The sequence below is a fragment of the Malus domestica genome, chromosome 04 (assembly GCF_042453785.1).
Source record: "Malus domestica chromosome 04, GDT2T_hap1".
Taxonomy (NCBI): Eukaryota; Viridiplantae; Streptophyta; class Magnoliopsida; order Rosales; family Rosaceae; genus Malus; species Malus domestica.
In genome coordinates, this window is record NC_091664.1 from 9,334,432 (window position 1) to 9,357,596 (window position 23,165).

Sequence of the window (23,165 nt, forward strand, 5' to 3'; positions counted from 1 at the left end):
TATATATATATATATATAATATTAATTATGTATAATTGTATCAACCAATACAGATGACTAATGTGTACAAAATGTGGATGATTGTTGTGACTGTAGCTACAAGGGCAGGATGATTGTTGATGCACCTGCAACACACTGTAATCATACCTCGTCTGATGGTTAAATAGGATACGGATCTTTTTGTCCAAAAGAATGGGTGGTTTGAGGAAGAAAACACACACACCTTTAGCTCAAGTGTGAATCGTGTGATAACGAAGGCAAACCATGTAGGACCCGATTTTCAGCTACCACAATTACTCATGATTTTACTAATTTTCACGGCTCTGTTTTTCTTCTCCATCATTCTCAATCACATTATGGAAATAAACTACATGTATGATTACACGATAAGAGCGACAGACATAAACGAGATGTATCTGTACTCGTTACATATATTAATAAACATTTCAGGATTATAACGACTAAATTGCTCATTTGTTAATGTTTTACTCAAGCAAGGACTTTATTTTTTGTATACGAAATATTTCATCATACATTGATTACAAACTAATTATCCTCCTCTCTATGCAGTCTCAGTACCACATCAGGCGTAATGTACTTTTTGCATCTAAATGCAACAACTCGTCAAAGCAGAGCTAGTGGGTCACCTAAAGAATGCATCTTTGGAAGTTCAAACTCGAGCTGAGAGTTTCAAACTTTTACTCGCTTTCCACTTAACCAACCTCTTACGGTTAAAAAAATTGATTTAATCGAAAACCATGATGAAAATAAATTATAAGCTCGATTTCCTTTGTAAATTAAAAAATCTAGAAAGTGATTTATGCATGCCATTTTCCCCACTAACACCTAAGGTTTGACAGCTTGAGTATAAAATACCTCCACGCAGCAATCAACAAAAGAAAAATATTTAGTATCCCTTATATTTGTGATTCATAGTTTTGTTTTACTAGGTATTTTATTCTAAACAGCCCTAATTTATAACGAGAGAATTTAAACTCAAGTGTAAGGAAGATGACACATTACTCTAGCCAACTGACTTAACCTGCATTCAGGATTCAAATTTTCACCCAAAATTATTTCAACATTCTAAGCAGAGTTGGACAAACTAACTCACCACCAACCATATACATTACAACGCATGTGGGACAATGCATGTTCAAATCCTACCTTCCAATGTACAAGGAAAAATAGACAAGTTGGTGCCACATACTTGTGGGACAATTCATATGACCAAGAATTTGAGGCAGAAGCATACTTATCAACTGGGACTTCAAATCTGTACTGAAAAATCTGTTGTGATCAGATGGTGAGATTTTCTTGGATGGCTTTGAATGATCCCAGTATGTTGCCGCCAACGTCTGGAAACGTTTCGCAGCCCGGAATAGCCTTCACCTTGCCCATTGGATCGACTTCAACCGGATATTTCAGGAGGTGAGCCTTCATTTCTGTCATCTCATCCGTAACGTATTGCCTCCAGTTCTGCTCGCTCAAGGATCGCACCCGTCTCACGCATTCGAGACTCTCCGGCTTCTTGAAACATTCTTCAAGACATCCTGTATGCTCTGCCCACAGTGACATTCTATATCCATATATCTGCAATCATATAGACAAGCAAATTATTACAATTTTTCCCCTGTAGCCTACCATTTCCATATGTACGAATGGTGAACTCTTCCAAATTATAACGGAAAGTGATTTCCACGCACCACTTTTCTCCCCCTGCCCTGTTACTTCTCGCATTTGGATTGAATAAATAAAAAGATCAAGGGAAAGAAATAAATAGGGATGTGCAGAAGGAGAAAAAGGTTTCGGAAATCATTTCCCAATTATTCGACAGACAGAATTGAAAATCTTGCAGTTATATCTTGTGCTTAACACCAAAATCTGGACACTCGGACAACATATTTATGTTGGAAAATTTGAATAGTGCTATATGTTGCATTTTATCATGATTCAGAAACTTCTCTCAACCTTAAACATTCAGGAATCAGGTAGGATAAAACGATGCACCGGAAAACCTCTAGCAATATGGGTACAGAAAGCTTTGACGAGTAAGGCTTTACCTTTCCATGTGGACTAGAGAGTCTTCTAGCCCAGGTGTGATGAGGCTGGTATGCTCCCATTGCTATTTCGGTATCCCGGGTACCTTCCAAGGATCGCTGATTGATATTTGCAGATCCTATTATAACATATTCATCATCCACGATCATTCCTTTAGAATGGACATAAATCATAAAACGCCGATTCTTCCGAGTGAGTGCCTGCATTCCAGAAAACCAGCACAAGCAATTGAAATATATCGGAAAACCTAGCTTCATAAGCTAAAGGTGTATTCAAGAAAAAATTTAGGGGACATACCAGGGGAGTATTTGCTTCTTTTTTGTTTGCAGCACTAGTTTCTTCACCATTCGGTTTTTCGCGATTCCCGAGGCAAAAGAAATTCAAGTAGTCTTGTGGACAATACTTGTTTTCAAGTCCAGCCTCTTTTAGAGCCTTGTAAATCATTTCGTACATCATTTGCATTGTTTTATTCTGCAGAGAAGAAAAAAAAGCCATGGGAAAAACAAAATTGTGCTGCATTGTTATTGTTTTTCATGGATGTTTCATCTGATTGGTCACAAAAATGCCTTGAAATTGTTCTCGTGTTATTACGGCCTAGAAAGCTTCATAAGGCATGCTAGAACGCTAATGAGTCTCAAGCCAACGATAACTGCTCGAGTACAAGTACTTTCTTACACAGTAATCAGATTACCTGCCAAAAGAGAATTCTTTGAATAGGAGTGCTTGAAGGAACACCTTCTGGCCACATGGGGATAACAATATATGCAGAAAACCTCTTATTTTCTTTGATTTTGTTTACGATTTTAAGAGCAATTTCCATTGGTATTAAATTGTTTGCACCTGCATAAAAAGGCCTCATCACCGATGTCTCTACGACAATAAATCACATGGAAATACAATACAAATTTAGCTTCAAAAATCCCAATGCTACATTGCTGCTACATGGTGGAAAGGGAAAAATAGAGCACCGACATGTTTATGAACCACCTATATTCATTTTTCGGGTTACTTGCTTCAAAGGTTAGAGTCCTCACCCAAATCACTGTATAAGTTCCAATTATATGATGACCCAAGGAAGTACTGGTTTTCTATGTAAATGAAATGTTGAGCCGCACGGATTGCCTTGACATATGCTGCATGTATACTCATGTCTATTAGCACATTCTTCCCACAAACCAGGTTCTGTTGCAGAAATGGTGAGACATTAGTGTAAAGTGTGAGATACCTTAAATTAGTGCAAAGAAGTGAAGCCAAATTTCTCACCTTGCTTGTAGCATATTTTGAGTCCTTCGGGAATCCTTTCACAGAATTGGAATCAATTGAACGGAAAACCTTCAATTGTTTGGGGGGGGGGGAGGGGAGGGGGAGATTAAAAATTGACCAATTTGTTTAGAAATCATAGAAGACATAAGATAACCTCACACAGCTGATTGAGATCCAATATACCTGAATATCCCAAGCTTCTGGATCATCGCCACTCAGGCAAGGAACTTCCGCCATCCCAATAATTTCAGGAATTCTCTCAATCCTTAGTAGTGCATCATCATGCGGTGTTTTAATTTTTTGAAGCCCGTGGGGTTTTGAAGCCTTCAACCAGCGCTCCTCAAAATTGGCAAGGATGTCATATGCTGCTGGACCATCAATTTTACTGTGCAAATCATGCCATGGCTGCCTTGGACAACCAACAGAGCGCTCCTGTTTGTGTTGCAAAGGTGAATATGGTAAAGAAGAAAAATATTCGACATAACTATACTATTTATTGAATCAAATCATCAAGGTGATCCTCTATCTTTTCATGAAAACTCGACAGGGAGCTCGTAAACCAGTAACATCAATGACTTACACACTTCTTATAGGATCACAAAAGTATGAGAACTTTTTAAGAAGAGGGCATGTAATGCACTAATACTTAATAAGTATTCTTGCTCATGTTCCACAAAAAAAAAATGCTTATAAACTATCAATTTTTCATTGTGTGTACATCATCTAGCAATGGATGTTAATCCAACAGAAAAATAGGAAATTAATACAATGATTACCGAGAAAGTAGGGTTACGACAGTCATCTTTGTGCACTGTCTGTAAACTCCTAAAGATTGGATGATCTGGAGTGTCATAGCGCCCCAGGCATACATCAAGACCTCCAACAAATGCAATGATCTTTCTTTTAGAATTGCCTGCATCAGCATCCACAAGCACTGTTTTCTGATGATGGGTGTAGATAGTTTCGGCTTCCTACGACCAAAGACAAGAAGTATAAAGGTTAAAAGAAGCACTCACGCGGAACATTAAGCATGAAAATACAAAGAGATAGATACATGCAATTATACACCTGATGATTTCTTTTGATAAGTATCCGAACAGAACACGAAAACATAAATCAAATCTGAGTTGTGTTATATATATGTCCATACAGTTTTAACGTACTACTTGTGAAAAAACAAATTATTTGCACATATTAGCCAGAAAAAAAAAAAAAAAAAAACGACGATTTGACTTAAGCTTTAGAGCTCGCCAGCCATAGAAGATATCAATTCTTGTTTTCGCAGTTGATGATAATATCACCATGTCAAGAATAAGAAGCACTGATTCCTAGTCCTCCAAAAGATTGTGTGGGATTTACTTGATGTTCAGCCCCAAATTAGTTGAAGTGGGATAATTGTAATTGATATGCAACTTGGCATATCATAACAGAACTCTGGATTTTCAAGATTTCATTTTACAAGGTCCATTTACTGGTGTAATAAGTGAAGAAAACGCAAAATTTTAGCACGTATGAAAAACAAAATGACATGAACAATGTTCGCCTCTCAATTTGCAGCATAACTGAGGTGGTTATTTTATCTAACCTGCTTTTTGACCCAGCTACCCTTCCCAACAGATCGAGGGCAAAGCAGCACTTGGACTGAAGAGTGCTTGAAGAAACGCCGAGTTTCCTCATCAGAGGTTTGCATGACCCCTTCCTGCATCATATAGTCAATCAAAATGGACATTGATGTACAAAATAAAGATTAGCCTTCCCAAGCATTTATTCAAGCTATACTTTGGTGTCAGCCGGATCAAAAGCATAGCCTTTGTATCCCGTACATGTATGACAATCAAAATCAAAATTTAAAAAGTACGAAGGGAAATACGAGACTGCAGAAAACGGGCAATGTGTAGATGCACCTTAGAGTTACTTATTATAACGTTTTGGTTAATTAGCTTGGTACATCATACATAACTGCATCTGCTTTGAAGTACAACATCAGGCAAAAATCAAATGAATCTAGTAGTATTTGATAAACCTTATCCGAGCTCTCTATCATCCTCTCCTCCGTCCCGCTCTCATCAAGATTCGAGTTCATCTTCAGCTGCCCCTACATTGTCTCTATCTTCTGTTTTTAGTATTTGCTTCAACTTCTTATACACAATTCTCAACTCAAATAGTAAAACATTTAAGTGAAAGATAATTTTTTTTTTTTTTTTTTATAGAACAAACACAAACTTTGTTCTGTTTGTCATTTCGATGTTTGATGATTCGATCACTTTTATGTCTTGTAGAGAAATGAGGAAGTAGAACAAAGCATAACAGTCAGTATAAGTAGCAATCAGTATTCTTGGCGCCTAAGATGGACATATTTCAGATTTGCAAAAGCATTTTTTAGAGCTTCAACAATGAGCCAATAATAACTTGTTCAATCGAAGGGAAAAACTCATAAAATCATCCTTATATGTAAGAAAAGTATGATAAATTTGATGCGAACCGAAACTATGCTTCAGTGCAGAATGCCGAATTAATATATTTACTAATCTCGAGGGCCTTACCATTTTATATCCCAAAATTCTCCGGGAAGTTGGATCATCCCAAACAAGAAGCAGCACTCTCACACCTTCCTGTGATTTGGCCTTAAGAAGATCACCTAACATGTAATCCGAGGCATCATTCTTATCCCGAACCAATCTAACTCTGTGGTACACAGACCACCCTGCAATGTATATCAAGCGACGGGCCTGACTTATTGCATCGAACATGTCTTGCCAACAATTCCCTTGCTCATACTGAACACCGCCGTCAAGCTCCAAATTGGGAAGGCGACCATCATGAACATGTGCATCTTGATACAGAGTCACCTTACCGCCTCTCCTAAGAGGAAAGTAAGTGCCGGGGACGCCTTGATGATCAGGATCCGAACCTACTCCCTGATCATAAAATGTCAGTTTTTCAATTGGGATATACTGAATTGACAAGCTCAAAACGGCTCCAGGCTTACACGCTTTCCCGCTCGAATTAAGTATCGGAAATGTTCCCTCTACTTTCATGCCAGAAAGTAATTGCTCAACCGGGATTCCCACAGCACCCATGATCTGTGATCCCACAACATCACTATCTTTCACAACAAACTGCACCTCCGAAGCATAATGCGCGACTGGAACATCAAAATGCTGCCCCCAAACCGGGTTTTCGCTATTACTAATCACAAAAGTCCTCCCAACCACAGCACCTGACACAGAAATTGTTACATAGGGATCACTGGTTATCTTCTGCGGCGCTTGCCCTTCGGTCTTGCCGCCAAACTTCCCGGGAAATTTAGCAAACATGTCGCCGAGAGTCCTATGAACCATGTCCATGTTAGGAAGGTTTCTGGCCTCCATTACCCATATAACTAAGTTGCCATGTAAAAGACAGACCTTGAGAGACCCTTTGGCAGTCTTGAATGGCAAAACTTGTTGGCCCTGCCCATGCTCTGAGCCTCCAAACGATAGCGATTCGGTATACGCAGGATACGCCATATAATCAAGAGTACTTGCTCACCACTCAAAGCTTTTGAACTTGATGATATCTATATCACTTATATGTCAAACAAACTCAGCCAACTAAATACTTTCGCTATACAGGATTCGAAATCAAAAAATGGCGATAACCCAATTCAGAAAACACTCCAAAGATTCTTGTTGCTCCACCAGAAAAGAAAGAAACGGATGAAGGAATAGGCCAAAAAATAAGAGTAAACGTGGGGTTTAAGGGGAGGACAAAATAAATAACGTGGTGGGTTGGTTTGACTGAGTAAAATAAGGTGGCCTTGAAAATATGAACATTATAAAATACAAGCAGCAACAGTTGAATTTGAATGAGTGTGAAGAAAAAGGAAGAAGAAGACGCAGCCTTTCCCATTCTTTTAATTATTTGAAAAATGGAGAGTTATTGAATAATCAACACGACATTAAAAAATAGGGAGATACTATATATGATTGTCTTCGGTTTTGCGTGGAAAGTTCCTTCAAGTTTGGAATATTACATGAAGAACCCCTTTGAGGTTTTCAAGTTATTCCATGGTAATACCATGCTTGATAATTGATATAATTTAATTATTCTATCAACACTCTCTCAGGTTTTATCATGAGATTTTAAAAATAACACGAACACATCCTAAAATTTCAGAGAAGCATCTCATGCATGATATAGTCTAATTATTACATAATACGAGCAATATTAAAGAAGAAACAATCGAACACAAAATCTTATGCAAAAAATTGTGTTATAACTTATGTAGTGAGCATGTGATGTCATATCTTTAATAACTAGTGGAGCACTAGGACTCCTCCATTCGATGTTAATGAACTTTTATCATGCAGCTTATAAGGACCAAAGTATCCAGTGATTGGTGATTGTACATCTTTCACGTACTAATCCGGCCAACCGCGTGACACATCTCTTTGCTTATTATTGACGTAATTTGTGCACATGTCCTTATATCTTGTGACGTGATCAGTGATTTATGAGAACATTACTAGTGTTGGATGGTCAATTCCCATCCCTTTTTTTGCGTGAGTGTAGAACTCTGTGTTAGTTTAAGGTGCCTTGTCAAAGCCTTGAATAGGCCTTTAGGCTCTTGTAAACAATTTGATTTCTTTAGGCGTGCCACTGTTGCTAAGACTAACAAATTGATTGTTTCTTAAGTATTTGTCGAGTTTGTCTGCTTGCGCCCCAGGTAAACTAAGCTTCTTATCAAGGATTGTTCCATGAAGAGGTTAAATCCATGTTAAGTTCTTTTTATGCCTTGGTGACAAGGTGTGAAAAGGACTTTTATTTTCTTTTATATTGATGCTAAGAGAGAACCACTAACTGATCAAAAGTGATCTAAGTCAGTTTGCAATCTTTGTTATAAATGTAAAAACAGTAAGTGAAACGAAACAAAGTACAAGTAAAAAGGTGAAAGTAGGAAGCTGTCAAGAATTGCAAAACACTAATTAAAGGCATACTAAATTGCATGAAAATATAATAAATTGAAAATAAACAAATAATACAAGTGATCGGGCAAAGATTAAACCTATTAAGGCAAGTTTTATCCACATTTAGGCATATTTATCCACCGATCGGGCAAATGCTAGTACATGTAGAAAGTGTTTGTGAAAGAAATTTTAATACAAGGAATCAATACTACAAAGTAATGTAGCATAGCTATAAAGGTAAACGGTGCTTGAAGTACAAAAGAAATTTGTAAAAGTAGGCTTACAAATCTTTGAAGTCTTTTATATGTTGAGTTGAGTGCATTGTTTCTTCCCTTCTGTTGCCTTATATAGAACCGTCTTCTACTTCTGAGGTAAGCCTTTCTCTCTCAGTCCGTTCGCTCTGATCCAAGTTGCTAATGTGATGGCTAGTAGTGGATGAGTTTTCACTTGGTAACTCAAGCTTTTATTCTTTCCAATACATATTTTCAAATGTAAAGCACTTTTCTTCTATTAAGAGCAAGTCCATCGGGGCTTGATAGCCCGGCACCCAGCTAAAACCCCCCAGCCCAGCCTAATAGGCTGGCACCCAACCCAAGCCAGGCCATAGGTCGGCCCAGAATCGACAGACCAAAAAGTGGGGCCATCTGACGTCAAGCTTGTATCAGCCTGATGTCAAAGCCCACTGATATTTTTTTTTTGCGTCAGGCGCGTGTGATACACGCTCAAGTGGGGGCGCGGCCCAGACAAAAAAAAAATGGCATGGGGCCCACTGTTGCAGAGCATTAATTTGCGCCCGTGACTGGTCACGTGGCTCATTATGGGCTGTTGGATTTCCAACGGCTAGTTTTCTTGATCGTTAGATTTCCAACGGTAAAAAAAATTTGAAATTTGAACGTAACGGCTAGTTGACGTGGCTATTTTTGGGTCGTCCAATCCGAGATCAACGGCCGGCGTTTTCATTCCAAAAAATACAAAAAACAAAAACAAATGGTCAGAAATATGACCGTTGGTCCACGTGTCAACATCTGGGCTGTTGGATTTCAATCTTTTTCAACTCCAATGGTCCAGATTAATTAAGTTAATAATACATAATATTTTTTTTTTCCTATAAATACCTAACCATCTTCTTCCACCTTACACCACATTTCAATATTTTCAACACTTTCAACCAAAGCTTTCAAATATTTTTTTGTGAAAAAAATGACTACGTGGAAGCTCACCAAAGATGTTACGTTGTGTGAATGCTGAGTTCAAACTACTCATGACCTAATTACGTGTAATGTGATGGATAAGCGAGAAATGTGGAGTAAAATTACGGAAGTATTTTGCGATGTACATGGAAAAGGCGCCAAAAGTAGTCAAGGTCTTCAAGGTCGTTGGAAAAAAATTCAACGCATCATTTACTTGTTGGAAAAACGCTATCTCTCATGCTTCCGGTAATCTGCGTAGTGGAACAAGTTTAGCAGATCAAGTGACAATATTTTTATTTATTTATATGTATTTCACCCTCATCAATATTTTAATTTATTTATTTGTGTTACACCTACATTATAATATTGTCTTATCCCACATTAATAGACACTACAAGCACAAGCATTCTACAATGCGAAGAACCACAGCAAATGAGAATGTTGGCAAATTGTCAAAGATTGCCCTAAATACATAATTGTGGCAACAGGTCCAGAAGTTGTCATGCACAACATGGGTCTACACAGTTCGCCAGAAGCAGACATGACCGAACAAGAAGGCAGCACATTTGAAGATACGAAAGGGACACCTGAAGAAGTGTCGGAGACCCAGCCGACTCATCAGTCCCTCAAGCCTCAAGGTAAAAAGGCAGCAAAGAAAAAAGGTAGTTCTTCCGAAAATGACTTCAGTAAATATGTCGACAAACTTGCTCGCCATAGTGAACTGAACATGGCACGAGAAGCGGCTAGAGATGAGGCAAAAGCTGCAACTATGGCAGCAATATTAGCAACTATTGAGAGACGTGATGCGGCTAATGAGAGACAAAGAGAAATACTTAATCAAGAAAATCAAATGCTTAGAGAAGAAATGAAGGCTCAAGCAGATTGTGACACTATGAATAAGTCTCTAGTAGGGATGTCTCCAAACTCTAAATATTTTGACATCGAAAAAAAAAAAAGGACGTGGTGCGAATGAGGCGTGCAAGAGATGAGGAATCAAGTCGAGAGGGTGCAAGAGATGAGGCGTGCAAGATCCTAGCACCACATATCCTAGCTCCTCAGACTTTGTATAATTTCTTATTTATTTTTAGTACTTTATTTAATTTCTTATTTATTTGTAGTACTTTTTGTAATTTCTTATTTATTTTTAGTACTTTGTGTACTTTCATATTTATTTTTAGTACTTTGTGTAATTTCATATTTATTTTTAGTACTTGATGTAATTTCATATTTATTTTTAGTACTTTGTATAATTTCTTATTGATTTTTAATACTTTATGTAATTTCAAATTTATTTTTTGTACTTTATTTAAACACATCAAATAAGATTACATAAACTCACCAAATAAACTTCAAAAAAAAAACACCAAATAAAATTACATAACCTCACCAAATAAACTTTAAAAAAACGCACTTTATTCTTCAATCACAAGCTCATTTTAATTATCTTCACCTTGTTGCAATCCTCATTGATGCTCAATCAAGTCACTCTGGCAGCTTATGTGCCAGTATGACTCTTGCACTGAAGTGTACCGCTCAACGATCAATTGATTGTAACGTCCATCCCATTCCAACGACTCGTGTTGCACGGGATCTTCAATCCGGTCATGAGCATAGTAGTTATGTGTTCTTGAGTTGTTCATTGTATCCGGCTCGTATTCATCGACGGCATCATAATCATACTCATCTTCCACAATCATGTTGTGGAGAATAATACACCTCATCATGATGGATCGAAGAGCCTTGACATCAAACATTCTAGCAGCAACCCTGACAATTGCCCAACGAGCTTGCAGGATACCAAAACAACACTCCACATCCTTCCTACACCCATCTTGACATTTTGCAAAGTGTTTTTCTTTTTCACTCTATGGACGTGGCACTGTTTTGACAAACGTTGTCCAGCTTAGGTAAATGCCTTCTGCAAGGTAGTATGTTCCGTCGTATTTATGGCCATTAACCTAATATGTGCATCTTGATGATTTTCCTTGCAGCAGTTCGTTGAACATTGGAGATTAGGCAAAGACATTTAGGTCATTATGAGCTCCTGGAACGCCAAAAAAAGCATGCCAAATCCATGTATCAAATGAAGCCACGCACTTGGACAGTTTTTCCAAGTCCAGTGCATGCAATCGATGCTTCCAATCATGTCAAGGAAGTCTCGCATCTCACCCTTCCTCAGAAGCCTTCACATGTCCCTTGCCGTGGGTTTCTGAAGGTATCATTGGTGTATAAGGCTTCAATTGCAAAGCAAAACCACATCAAAGGACTCCAGAACAATTGTTTATGCAAGTATTCGCAAGGCAGCCGTAATTTTTTACTCAAGAAGAAGACATAGAACATGAAAAGCATCTTCTTTTTGCACAAAGTATGGATCATGGTTGCAAAGAGCACTTATGATTTTGTCGAACAAACTTCGTTGCATTCTAAAACAATGTTTAAAAATATGATCGGGGAATACACTGTCGGGAATAAAATAATCTTCCAAGAGATCTTTACCTTGTCTTTCCCTTTTTCTATCGAAGTTTGAGGCACGTCTAGGTTTGGCTATCTGACCCACAACTTCCATGACAGGATGGGAATGTGAGGCCTGAAGCCTTCTATGTTCATCATCCTCATCCTCTTCCATTGCAAAAGCCTCATCTCCACCTTCCTTGAGATTGAACAATTCTTCTTATTATGCTAATACTTTTTTCTATTGCTTATACAATCACCTTGACAAAGGCATTGTAAGAACTCAAGATTTAAAAACGATGAAGAAGGATTCAAAGCTAAAAAAGAAGGATTGAGTTTGTTGTGTGAATGAAAATGGATGTAGGGATGTAGGGTTTATATGGACAAAAAAAATAAAGGATGATGTTCTGGACCATGCCACGTGGCACTACATGATTGGTTGAAAATCTTATCGAAATCTTGGCTAAATTATTGTAAATAGATAGTGGCGCGTCAGGATTGGTTGACAATCTTATCAAAAATCTATTCCTCAAATAATATGTTCGGATAAGGACACGTGGCGTGACAAGATTGGTTGAAAATCTTATTGAAATCTTGGCTAAATTATTGTAAACAGATAGTGACACGTGACACGTGGCACGTCGGGATTGGTTGAAAATCTTTTTGAACATCTATCAACAAAATAGTATTTTCGAATCATGACACATGATGTGATAAGATTGATTAAAAATCCTATCCGAAATTAAAACTACATTTTTTAATTTGTTATTTTATAAAAAAAAACTAATAATATTTTAAATGGGCTGGGTGCTAGTGCATTTTGTAGGGTTGAAGATCGTTTATGCCAGTGCATTTTTTAGACTTTGCGCCAATGCATTTTTTAGGGATGAAAATGCTTTTGACCAATTCCTATTCATTGGGTCTATCATTGTTCACTGAATGATTAAATGGGTTAAGTGCTGGAGCATTTTTTTAGGGGTAAACTTGCTCTAAAATGGCTGAGCAACCTCTTCTCAATGTGAAAGTGGTTTTTTCGCCGCCCACAATACTACGTCATAAAGTGCTTTTCAAAAATTGGGCTGGGCACTGTTCATTCTGGTGAAAAATAAATACACATTAAGCTTTTACACTTACAAGTGTTTTGGGCCTTGGACAGCCCCGCCGCCCTCCTTGATTTCGGTCCAAACAACTAGTCCTTTGATGCCTGAAATTGGTCCTAGCTCGGCGCTCGGGGTCTTTACCCTACCAACAAGCATCACGCAGCCCTTATATTTGTAAATTTCAAAATGTTGCTCCAATGTAAATGTTAGAAAATGTTGCAGCAATTTCACAGAAACAAATCAACAACCAATCTACATTTGTGAATCATGTTGCAGCAATTTCACAGAAACAAATCAACAACCAATCTACATTTGTGAATCGTAAGTAGTGAAGAAATCAACTCAGACAAAAGTAAATGGAAATATAGTACATAAAGAAGAAGTACCATTATTCTACCGATCGAAATTTGGAAAACATGAATTTATACAACCTCTCACATGTAATTAGTTGGCCATTTGTTACTTCAATTTCTCTGTTTTCAGAGCGTTGGCTAATTAGACTATATATACTTCCCCAATGTCACACAATTCAGCAGACACAAAAGTCATGAGTTCATCAGTTTCTCCGATTATCAAACAAGATCCAACGGTGGTTATGGTGTTTTTGTCTATCTTTTGCGCTTGGACTTTAAGGAGGTGACCGATTGAGAGTTGCTGTGCCAGTTCCGCTTCCTTTGGTTAATGAACCAATTGTTTATTTGCTTCAGCTGCAACCCTGTCTCCTCCACAAGCTTTGCCTTGTCATCTTCCTGCATATATGATGTCAATCTTTCAATAATTCTTCGAGGAGTCAAATGACACTATTGTTATAGCAAACATTCAAATTATATCGCTATCATCTCGACACGATGTAAAAATGTTACCAAAATGCACTATTATCGTAACAAATAGTCTCTTTATACTGGTATCATCTAAATATGATGTTGATAATGTCACTATTAGACCTATTATAACGAATCAACGATAGTAACTAGTGCCACACATTCTTGGTATATCACATATAATGTATCAATATGCTGTCAATCTTGCCAATGTTGTTGATTCACTACAGTATTAGTGAGCTTCTCCCTGATTTCTGCCATCATTTCTGAACACTGTAGTCTAAGCAGAATGAGTGTGTGTGTGTGTGTGTATATATATATACATATACATATACATATATGGGTGTGTGTGTTTGTATGGAGTGCAATAAAATCATATATGAATGGTGAATTTGTTTGCTTACAGTTGGGTAGGGCCACTTAGAGTGTTGCTGCCACCAATTCTTCAGCACCGTAGTTGTGTCCCCCGGTAATTTCCCTGCCCTTCTTTTTCTTAGAATTTCCTCTCTTACATCTTCAATTCTTGACTTAAATCCCTGCAAATTTTTAACAATGCACGTTTGTTATATAAGATAGGAAACAGAAAGCTCAGTTTACATCCCGAAAGCAAAACAACTTAATTGCAGCAATGGTGTAATTTTTGTGTGCATATGTTTTACCTGCTTCAGCTCAATCTTCAATTCCTGTCGAACTCTTTCCATTAACGATCGTTCAGATTCAGTTGGGAGTAGGGGGCCAAATCCCATCATATCATGCCCTTCGCCGCTGGATTGATCCATTGTGAAATCCATCGGCATGTCATCCTCATCATCGGACATTGTTGCACCCGAAACTTCGCCCAGACTCACTCCTGAAAGAGATGAAACAGAGGCAATAAAGCCTTAAATATCAGTGATTAATTCTACTTTTTATTTGGGCTGGCTCATGTGGCTTTAGCCTAGCTTAGCTAATGTTATGCTAAACAGTTATCAGAAATGAGTCAACTGACTAAGAATTTCATCGACCGTTTGATAACTATTTAATTTTGAGTTTTTACTTTTTGTGTTAGAGATACAGGAGAAATACATAGAGAAAGTAAGGGATGAAGAAGAGTGAATGAATGATGGTGGGAGAGTTGTAGAAAAATGTATAAGGAAAGACACACGAAATGAAGGCTTTCCCATAACCATATGCACAAAATGTACAAGGAAAAATGTAGAAAAAATGTACAAGGAAAGACGTACAAAATGTACAAGAAATAAAGGATATGTATGATTGAGCTATGACTGCCGTAAGAACTCATGAATGATATATTCAAGATGATATCCCTTGGTGTATGTTTTTAGCAGATGATATAATGTTGAAAGATGAAACGCAAGACGGAGTAAATGCGAAGCTTAACTTTTGGCTGGAAGTGTTGGAATCTAAAAATCTTCGCCTAAGTAGGTTAAATAAAAAGTATTAAGAGTGCACATTCAATGCGAATAGGGGCCTAAATGAGATAGCATGAGAATTGGAATCAGGAAGTACCAAAGAGTGACAATTTTGTTATCTTAGATTATCTTGCGAAAGAACAAATGATTGGATGGAGATCTCAACCAAAGAAAACAAGTTGGATCGATGAAGTGGAAGAAGACATGGGTTGTATTTTGCAACCGTCATATACAATTAGAACTCAAGGGAAACTTTTATAGGACGACAATAAGGCTAAAAATGCTTATGATAAGGAATGTTGGGTGGTCACACTACAAGAAAACAGCTCATTTACCATGTCAATTTTACCACGAACATTATGTGCCCGTTATAAAAAGTGACCATTTACCACGGACTTAGTCAGCATGTTGTGAATAACAATGTTTTACAATAGGCATGTAATGGTCCGTTATAATAAAATAATTTACTACCACGGTCTTAATCAGCATGTTGTGAAAATATTAAACCACCACAAATATTAACTGTGGTCAATATTGTTAGTAATCACACCAAATTTTTTTATTTATCACAGACGTTAAATGTGATGCAATTACGCACATTATTTAAAAAATAAAATAAAAGTTGGCGGGACTAGAAAATTTTCGAAAATTTCCCAAAATTTGAAATCTTTCAAATTTCACACTATTAAAAAACAGATGCAAGGCGTTACTTTCCCTCGCTGCAAATAAACATACCGACAACCTCCTTCTGGTGGAAATCAAAACCGTCGTCAAAATCAAAGCCCTCAAAAATGTTTTTTTTCTTCCCTTTTTAATTGTCATCTTTAATTCATGTTTCTGATGCATAAATCCATCAGTTTTCCCTGTAATTCTCTTTCGGAGCCCCCAACAGAGGAAACGCTCTTACTTTCATCTCTCTCCGATCTTTAGGTATTATCGAAATTCCTCTCTCAATTGGTGCTATTGTATTTCTTAAAATTAGATATAGGGTTGGGTAAATTGATTTTAAGGATTTTGACTGTACTTTGAGTTCTGATTTTGTTTGAGATAGTCTCGTGTTTGGTTTAGATGTAAGGCCTGAAGCTTTTAGAGATGAATCTTAACCAATGAGGTCTAAGCAAACCCTAGCAGTCGTCACATCATGCTTCTGTCGTGGTGCCAAAGTTCATGCCAACCACCTGGAACTGGATGCAATGGCCGGCCCTGTTTTGGGAAAGATCTCCCTTAGGTAGTCATGCTCTCATTTTCAATTTTGATATCCTTGAAGACTCAACGATGCTATATTTTTGTGTCCCTAATTTTTTGCCATTTTGTAAAGGAACTGCTATTATGTGACTAATAGATGTAGAAAAGAAGGAAAAACATGTTGAAATTTGGCTTATGCTGCCAGTATAGATGTTTTTGCAAGTGGCTGGGTTATGCAGAGAAGGTGAATGTCGGATTTATTCTTGCTGAATGAGGTATGAATTAGGGAAACTCTGAGGTGCTTAGCTTGAATTTGATATGTTATTGTTCCTTTTGAGTGTGGCCTGATAGAATTGGATTTGGATTTATTATGTCGTTTCATTTTTTAAAGAACAATTTTGATCAGGTTTTCCATTATCAGTGAATTTGGTGTTTGATATTCTCAAATATTTTAGTATGGGGATCAATATTTGCACTGTTGAACTTCAAGCATCTAAGGATTCCAATTTTAAGGACTCATGTCTGTTGTTCTTTAAATACAAATTTCGTCGCCTAATTTGTTATTAGCTTAAAGGTATTAATGCCTCTTTTTCTTTTACTGTTGCTTTTGTTAATTTAGGGTTATACAATTTGCAAGTTACTATTGAATTTTATTTGATACAATACAAGGTACAATAATAAATATGTACGGTTCAATAATTATTTGGATTGTGATGATTCCTTTTATATTCTTGTGACTTGACATCGTTGTGTGAAATGTAGGTAAGAATGGCACAAGTGCCATGAAGATTATACAATTAACACAACGACACCAACTCTTTCACTTCACTGCTTTCTGAGAGCTCTCTCAGGTACTACCACTTTATTTCTCTATTTTGGGAGATTTTTTTTTTATTAAGACGAACCTCTACTCGTTTGTTTGCATACACTATTTGAATCCTAAGTTATGTATTTACTCCATTCATTGTATATGCAATGTTAATTTGACACTCATGCTCTTGTCAAAGTTGTTCTGTATATTTGTTCGAGTCTTTATTGGTTAATTTTTTGCTTCCTGTATGACTGTTGGAGACTTGTACATCTGTTCAAGTCTTTACTGGTTAACTTTTGGCTTCAAGGTTTGTATATCTATTCACTTTTCTTGATTGAGATCGAATATATAATTCCACTTGTAGATCTATATGCTTATGTCCATGCAGATAGAGAGAGGCAACAATTGTTGAGGCTCAAGCATTGGGGGCAATAGTTCACTCTGAAGGTCCTTTGTTTGGAGGTGTCAAAATAAATGTGAAGTTTTCAAGTGACAATGTTCTTGTTATTATAGGCATATTTGATACTTTGTGGGTAGTTTGGTATTTCTTAGTATAACTTATCGATTTTGTTGTTAGCTTTAGTGTATAGCTTGTAATATTTGAATCATGATTTTTTATGAACTTATTAAATCGTAGTAAATGTGCAATTTTGTATATAAATAATATATATATATATATATTTAGTAAATGATTTTATATTTTTTTTACTTTTGGAAATTTTTGTATAAAGGGCATTAGACATGATCAATTTGTAAACCACAACGGCCATAGTGCATGTGGTTTTAGATCCCAATTTATCACAGTCACAATCTGTGGTTATATCACATTTGACAATGGACATAGCTCGTGATAGAAACCGAGACTTTTTATCACATCTAGATGACTAACAGACGTAGTGCCCGTGGTGGATTGCAATCTATCACGGGCATTCACCGTGGTAGATGAGCTTTTTTCTACTAGTGTCAAACATCAACACGTGCATAAAATTAGGGTAGATGAGGTGAGAATGTTTTGTTGGATGTGTGGCCACATGATAAAGGACATGATTAAGAATGAGGATATCTGAGGTAAAGTAGGAGTGGCTACAAATGAAGATTAGATGAAAGAAAGTCAGTCAAGGTGGTTTAGACATGTGAAACGAAGACCTATAGATGTTCCAGTTAGAAAATGTGATTATGAGACAAAGGCTTGAGATGAAGAAGTAGAGGAAGACCTAGGAAGACTTGGAAAGACACTTTAAGAAAAGATATGGAGTACTTGGAGCTAATAGAAGATTTGATGCAAATCATAGCGCATTGACGTTCTAAGATTCATATAGCAACCCCACTTAGTGGGGTAAGGCTTCTTCTTGTTGAAAGGTGCACAAAACAAAAAATTAAAACAAAAAATTATTTCATTTAAGATTTTGTTTTCATTTCTTCCTCAATTTTTTTCCTTCTCCCATCATCCTTCTTCATACCTCCCCTACCCTATATACCTCACTCAAATCTCATGCATAAAAGGTGATAATCAAAAACTCAATCAAATGGTTATCAAACAGACCCTTAATTATTTGGGCTCAAGAAAGTCGTCAAGTTCTTGAGTCTAATCTTCTCACAACATGTATAAATATTTTTTATTTCATTTATCGAAAGCAACATATATAAATTCCATGTATAGTCATTTTTACGAGATCTCAAGTTTACATCACATGAATTGTTTGTTTTGTTAGTGGTTTAAAGAAAACAATAAAGGATACATGATATATAAAGGTAATATTGTAGTTTTATTCTTTAATTGCAAGTTATATCTTTTCCCTTGGTAAACTAGAATATATTTCCACGTAAGAAGAACGTCACATTAAACTGGTGGGCAAAAATTGAACTAGATAACTTACTAGATTTTATGTATGTTGGAATGACAAAATAGATGTCACCAAATTTTTGTCTAAGTTGGCCACAAGTCAAGTTATTATAGGTTCCTCCATCCCTCCCCGCCCCCTCTATACACATATATAATATACATATGTATATTATATATATGTATATAATCACCAGTTGGTTCTAGCTAGAAGGCATATACATTATGATATTCCGCATGCATGCAAGAATTGAAAAGAACAACAATGTAGGATTCTTCTTCTCTTTTTTCTTAGGTCTTGGTAAAACCTAGCTTGATCGAAATTTGTATTACATAGTTAATTAAATAGATATACTCGTCAGCGTTTGATAGTATATATCAGTAATAATTTGTCATCTTCCATGTTTGCTACTAATTTGTCTTTTACTTTACCTTGATAACAACTAAAACTCTTGTTTTATTAAACCCTTGTCAACATATCATCACTTTAAACTAAGGCAAACAGACAAGTCTAATTTGGACCATCCCAGTTAGCTTTATAACTCAGTGGGCTTTGAGTTTTTGTTCTTACCATGTATATGCAGCCTTCGATGTCATGAACCCTAAAATTGGCTTGAAAACAAGTAATTAATTAACCAATAATACTATAATCTACAGAGACTGCAAAGAATATATGAATTTTTCAGAGTGAGAACAAAACTTTTAGGGTTTATCTTTGATGTCTCTAGGCTCTAGCATTGTTGAAAATATCTTGTGCAACTTGTATTCTACCTTTTATTCAGTGTGTCCAACCCTAACAACCAATTAATCAGGATATAAATCCGAAAATGTAGTAGTAAATAATATTTAGAGGGAGAGAGGAGAGGGGTACGACAGAGAGATGGGAGAAGGGACTCAGATGTCTAATTTGATTGTAGTTTTTCTGTTCTTGTGTCGTTATTTATACTAATCATTATGAATTTTACTTACAAGTCATACAAAAAAAAATCTTTTAAATCATATAGGGTTCTTACTGGCTAGAATACTACTAACGAGGCATTTTTCCATAATTTAATAATTTATTGAAGCTTCGTAAATCTTATTTTATTCTTTTGGTATTAATAAATTTAGTGAAGAGACCCTGTACCAGTTTCAGCTACCGTCTCCACCTAGCAGGCCCCCCACAAATCCAACCCTTCTGTATAATCATCATTAACTAATGTAATGTGATTGGTTAATTATATGCACTTAGTTATACTCCACCACCAAATTAATCACCAAACTTCCAACATATGGATAATCCAACAAACAAAAAAGTTCATACATTCTATATTTATATTCCCAAAAAAAAAAATATTAATCGCTGCAATCATCAAAACCAAATATTCTACTGCAACCTTGTTAGTTAGGTCATGGAGACAACTCATGGCAGAATGCAAAAGTTTCTTAGTCTTGTCATCAACACGCTAAACACTACATAGAATTATCAATTTATTCATATTATAACATGTTTATTATGTATCTATAATTGATGATATTATATCTTAAATTTATCATATAACAATATTTTTGTCTACTCATATTATAATATATCGATTAATATTACTACATCACCGGTTGAACCTAATTAGCCAACCTCTATCCAACACTTAACTTTGATTAATTAGTTTTGGTAGACTCTACCCCATACCGCCCCCACTTCTTACAAGGGCAGTACTCAAACCTCCAGAACCCCAGAATAGCTGGTCCAGGTCCTTCTTATCTTTATGCCTTCCAAACACATTAAAACATCACAAAACGTCCCAGCACAGATAACAGAAGCAAATTTCATTCCCAATGACAAAACTAAACAAATATTCTAAACATTTCTAACACCAGCTGATGATAAAGCCAACATTTATACTTGTAACTCGTATATTCTAAACATTTCCAAATCAAACATATATTACGACATCTAATGTTCTTTGTCAGGTTTATAATACAAGTTGAACCACATATCAACACGATTAATAGTCGAGATTCAGAGTCTGATAAATTAACAATAATAGCTAGGAAGGTGAAGTTTTGAGAAAAAGCGAGGAGGGCATACCAGTAAGAGCCTGCAAGTTGCTTTCGATTTCACGGCAGGCCATTACAGCTTCAACCGCATGGACTCTGACATGTTGTTGAAGATGTTCTTTGAAAGAGCACAAAACTATCAGATATTGTGCCTGCAGTAACAATTAATAAACCACCATTAACCAAAAAAAAAGTAAATCATTAGCTAATAAAACCCAACAAGTACAAATTCAATTACTCAACAAATTAAACCAGATTAAAAAAAAACATAAATACAAATATATTAATTAGACAGTAACAAATTAATAAAATGGACAAACCAAAAAGTTGTCAAGCTCTTGGCGCTCGTGTGGGGAGACTGACTGGCCATGCTGCGGCTGAGAAGCGTAAGAGCGCAGGAGGTGGTGCGACTGAGACAGCTGAGCGTCTATGAGCGGCAACTGATCGATTGGCGTCGCCACCCTGAGACAGGACACGTGTGCAGACAGGAGCTGCTCGTAAAGAGGGTGCGTGGCTATCTCAGCTTTGAGCTGCCGGTTATGCTGGTCATGATGACCGTCGCCGCCGCCACCAATCATCATCCCCAACCCGGATTCTTGCATTTCTAGACGACCCGATTCAAATCCGTCGGAGATTCGGAGAAATGGGTTTTGTAGAGATAGAGGAGAATTATAAAGGGTAATCCAGAGCTTGGACCACAGAGAAAGTAGAAACCCTTGTGGTTTGAGAGTGGGACTTTTATGCCGTTATGGTGTATAACAGTGTGTTGGAGAGAGAAAGGAAGAAAGAGAAAGTAATTGATATAGGCTTTGAGAACAGTTTAAAATCGTTAATGGTGTAAGAAAGATGCCGTGGGGGAAGAGAGCCGTGTATTGGGATCTGAGACACACAACTTTCTGCACCACGTCTGAGAGAAACAAAGATTTTACATAAACACAGAGAAATAAAGATTTTAAAGCTTCGGTGTTGTGAGGTTTTCAAGGTCTTGTTTTGTTTTGGTTTTTGGGGGAGAGAGAAGATTTCAGAAATATGGGGCAATAGGACGAATCATTACCATGAAAGCTGTTGGAGGAGAGCTCGTAAAAAGAACAACAAGATAAAGCTGGTTGCTTCTGTGGCCTGACAAATGAAAGATTTTCCTCTGATTTTTGTTTTGGGTTTTAATTCAACTTTGGCCAGAGGTTTGATTGAGGTGGTTAAATACAATTAATTATAACTAATCTTTGGTTTATTAGGGTTTATTTTATTTCTGAACAAATGATACCGGCAGTGAGTTAACTTGTTAATTGTTATGGTAAAGAAGAATCGGTGAGAGTCAAACTCGCAGAAGCATTATTTCTTTTCGTCCCTGCGATAAAACACTATTGCTACCAAAAGTGAATTTTGATTAGGTATGCATCAACAGACAAATGAATTATTTTTAATTTGCCCTTTTCAAAATGACAAGTAGGCTTCAACCATCTATTTAAAGAAGTGATTTGGACACTTCACAGGATAATAAACGGAGCACTCCTTACCATCCGATTATTGTTGATTAACACTACACAGACACCAGATCCTTCTATCTAGCTCTTGCGGTCATACAGTATAAAGTTGTAGAACAATAAACAATTTACAATACCAATTAACTTTTAAAGGATTGGATGAAACAATAAGCATATGAATATGATACTAAGTTGTATATGTGTGTACAATCGGAGCTGTCCAACTTATTAATTTTCATTTTGAAGATCATTCTTAAAAAAAATCATCAAATTGTATATCGTTTTATCCTTCAAACGTATCAAATAAATGGACAGCTTATTATGAATATGTTATTTGGTACCTACACAGTTGATTTGTTCTATGTGAATGACTAAATGATCTTCGATTAATTATTTTTTGTTAGGGTGACCTACAAATAAAGATTAAGAAATTGAACGGTTCCCATAATTATTTTATTCGATCAAGATACATTATTTGCAAATGGATGCATATGTGCATCACCACATAAGAATGCAAGTATTATCCTTTTTTATATGTACTCATGCTCATACTTAAGGTTT

The 23,165-nt window shown here is 36.5% G+C and overlaps 2 protein-coding genes across 3 annotated transcripts; both read right to left on the reverse strand.

Moving 5' to 3' along the window:
• Window positions 1-1,025: 1,025 nt before the first annotated feature.
• On the reverse strand, window positions 1,026-7,247 carry LOC103411956 (phospholipase D beta 1-like). 2 transcript variants are annotated; one of them, XM_029101030.2, is made up of 11 exons: window positions 5,868-7,076; window positions 5,348-5,419; window positions 4,910-5,023; window positions 4,101-4,295; window positions 3,508-3,756; window positions 3,325-3,393; window positions 3,096-3,243; window positions 2,753-2,901; window positions 2,359-2,532; window positions 2,064-2,261; window positions 1,026-1,593 (listed from the first exon to the last, which is right to left on the reverse strand). In XM_029101030.2, exons 1-11 carry the CDS (start codon window positions 6,831-6,833, stop codon window positions 1,300-1,302), a joined length of 2,628 nt encoding a protein of 875 aa, XP_028956863.1. In that variant the 5' UTR covers window positions 6,834-7,076; the 3' UTR covers window positions 1,026-1,299. The 2 variants fall into 2 exon arrangements, with proteins under 2 accessions (XP_028956863.1, XP_008348788.2); XM_008350566.4 differs by lacking the exon at window positions 5,348-5,419 and having other exon boundaries at window positions 5,868-7,247.
• A 6,096-nt stretch (window positions 7,248-13,343) lies between these two features.
• On the reverse strand, window positions 13,344-21,860 carry HD13 (homeobox protein HD1-like). The gene is given in 5 exon segments (NM_001293846.1): window positions 13,344-13,763; window positions 14,240-14,371; window positions 14,495-14,685; window positions 21,152-21,272; window positions 21,441-21,860. Coding segments are annotated over 5 exon segments (867 nt in total). The 5' UTR covers window positions 21,723-21,860; the 3' UTR covers window positions 13,344-13,622.
• Window positions 21,861-23,165: the final 1,305 nt, after the last annotated feature.

Bases quoted from the DNA above. Each gene is read 5' to 3' on its own strand.
- LOC103411956 (XM_029101030.2), bottom strand. From the start codon at position 6,833: ATGGCGTATCCTGCGTATACCGAATCGCTATCGTTTGGAGGCTCAGAG. The intron at 4,296-4,909 runs GTTAGATAAAAT...CTTTGGTCGTAG, and splicing joins GTAGCTGGGTCAAAAAGCAG to GAAGCCGAAACTATCTACAC. The intron at 2,533-2,752 runs GTAATCTGATTA...TCTTCTCTGCAG, and splicing joins AAAGAATTCTCTTTTGGCAG to AATAAAACAATGCAAATGAT.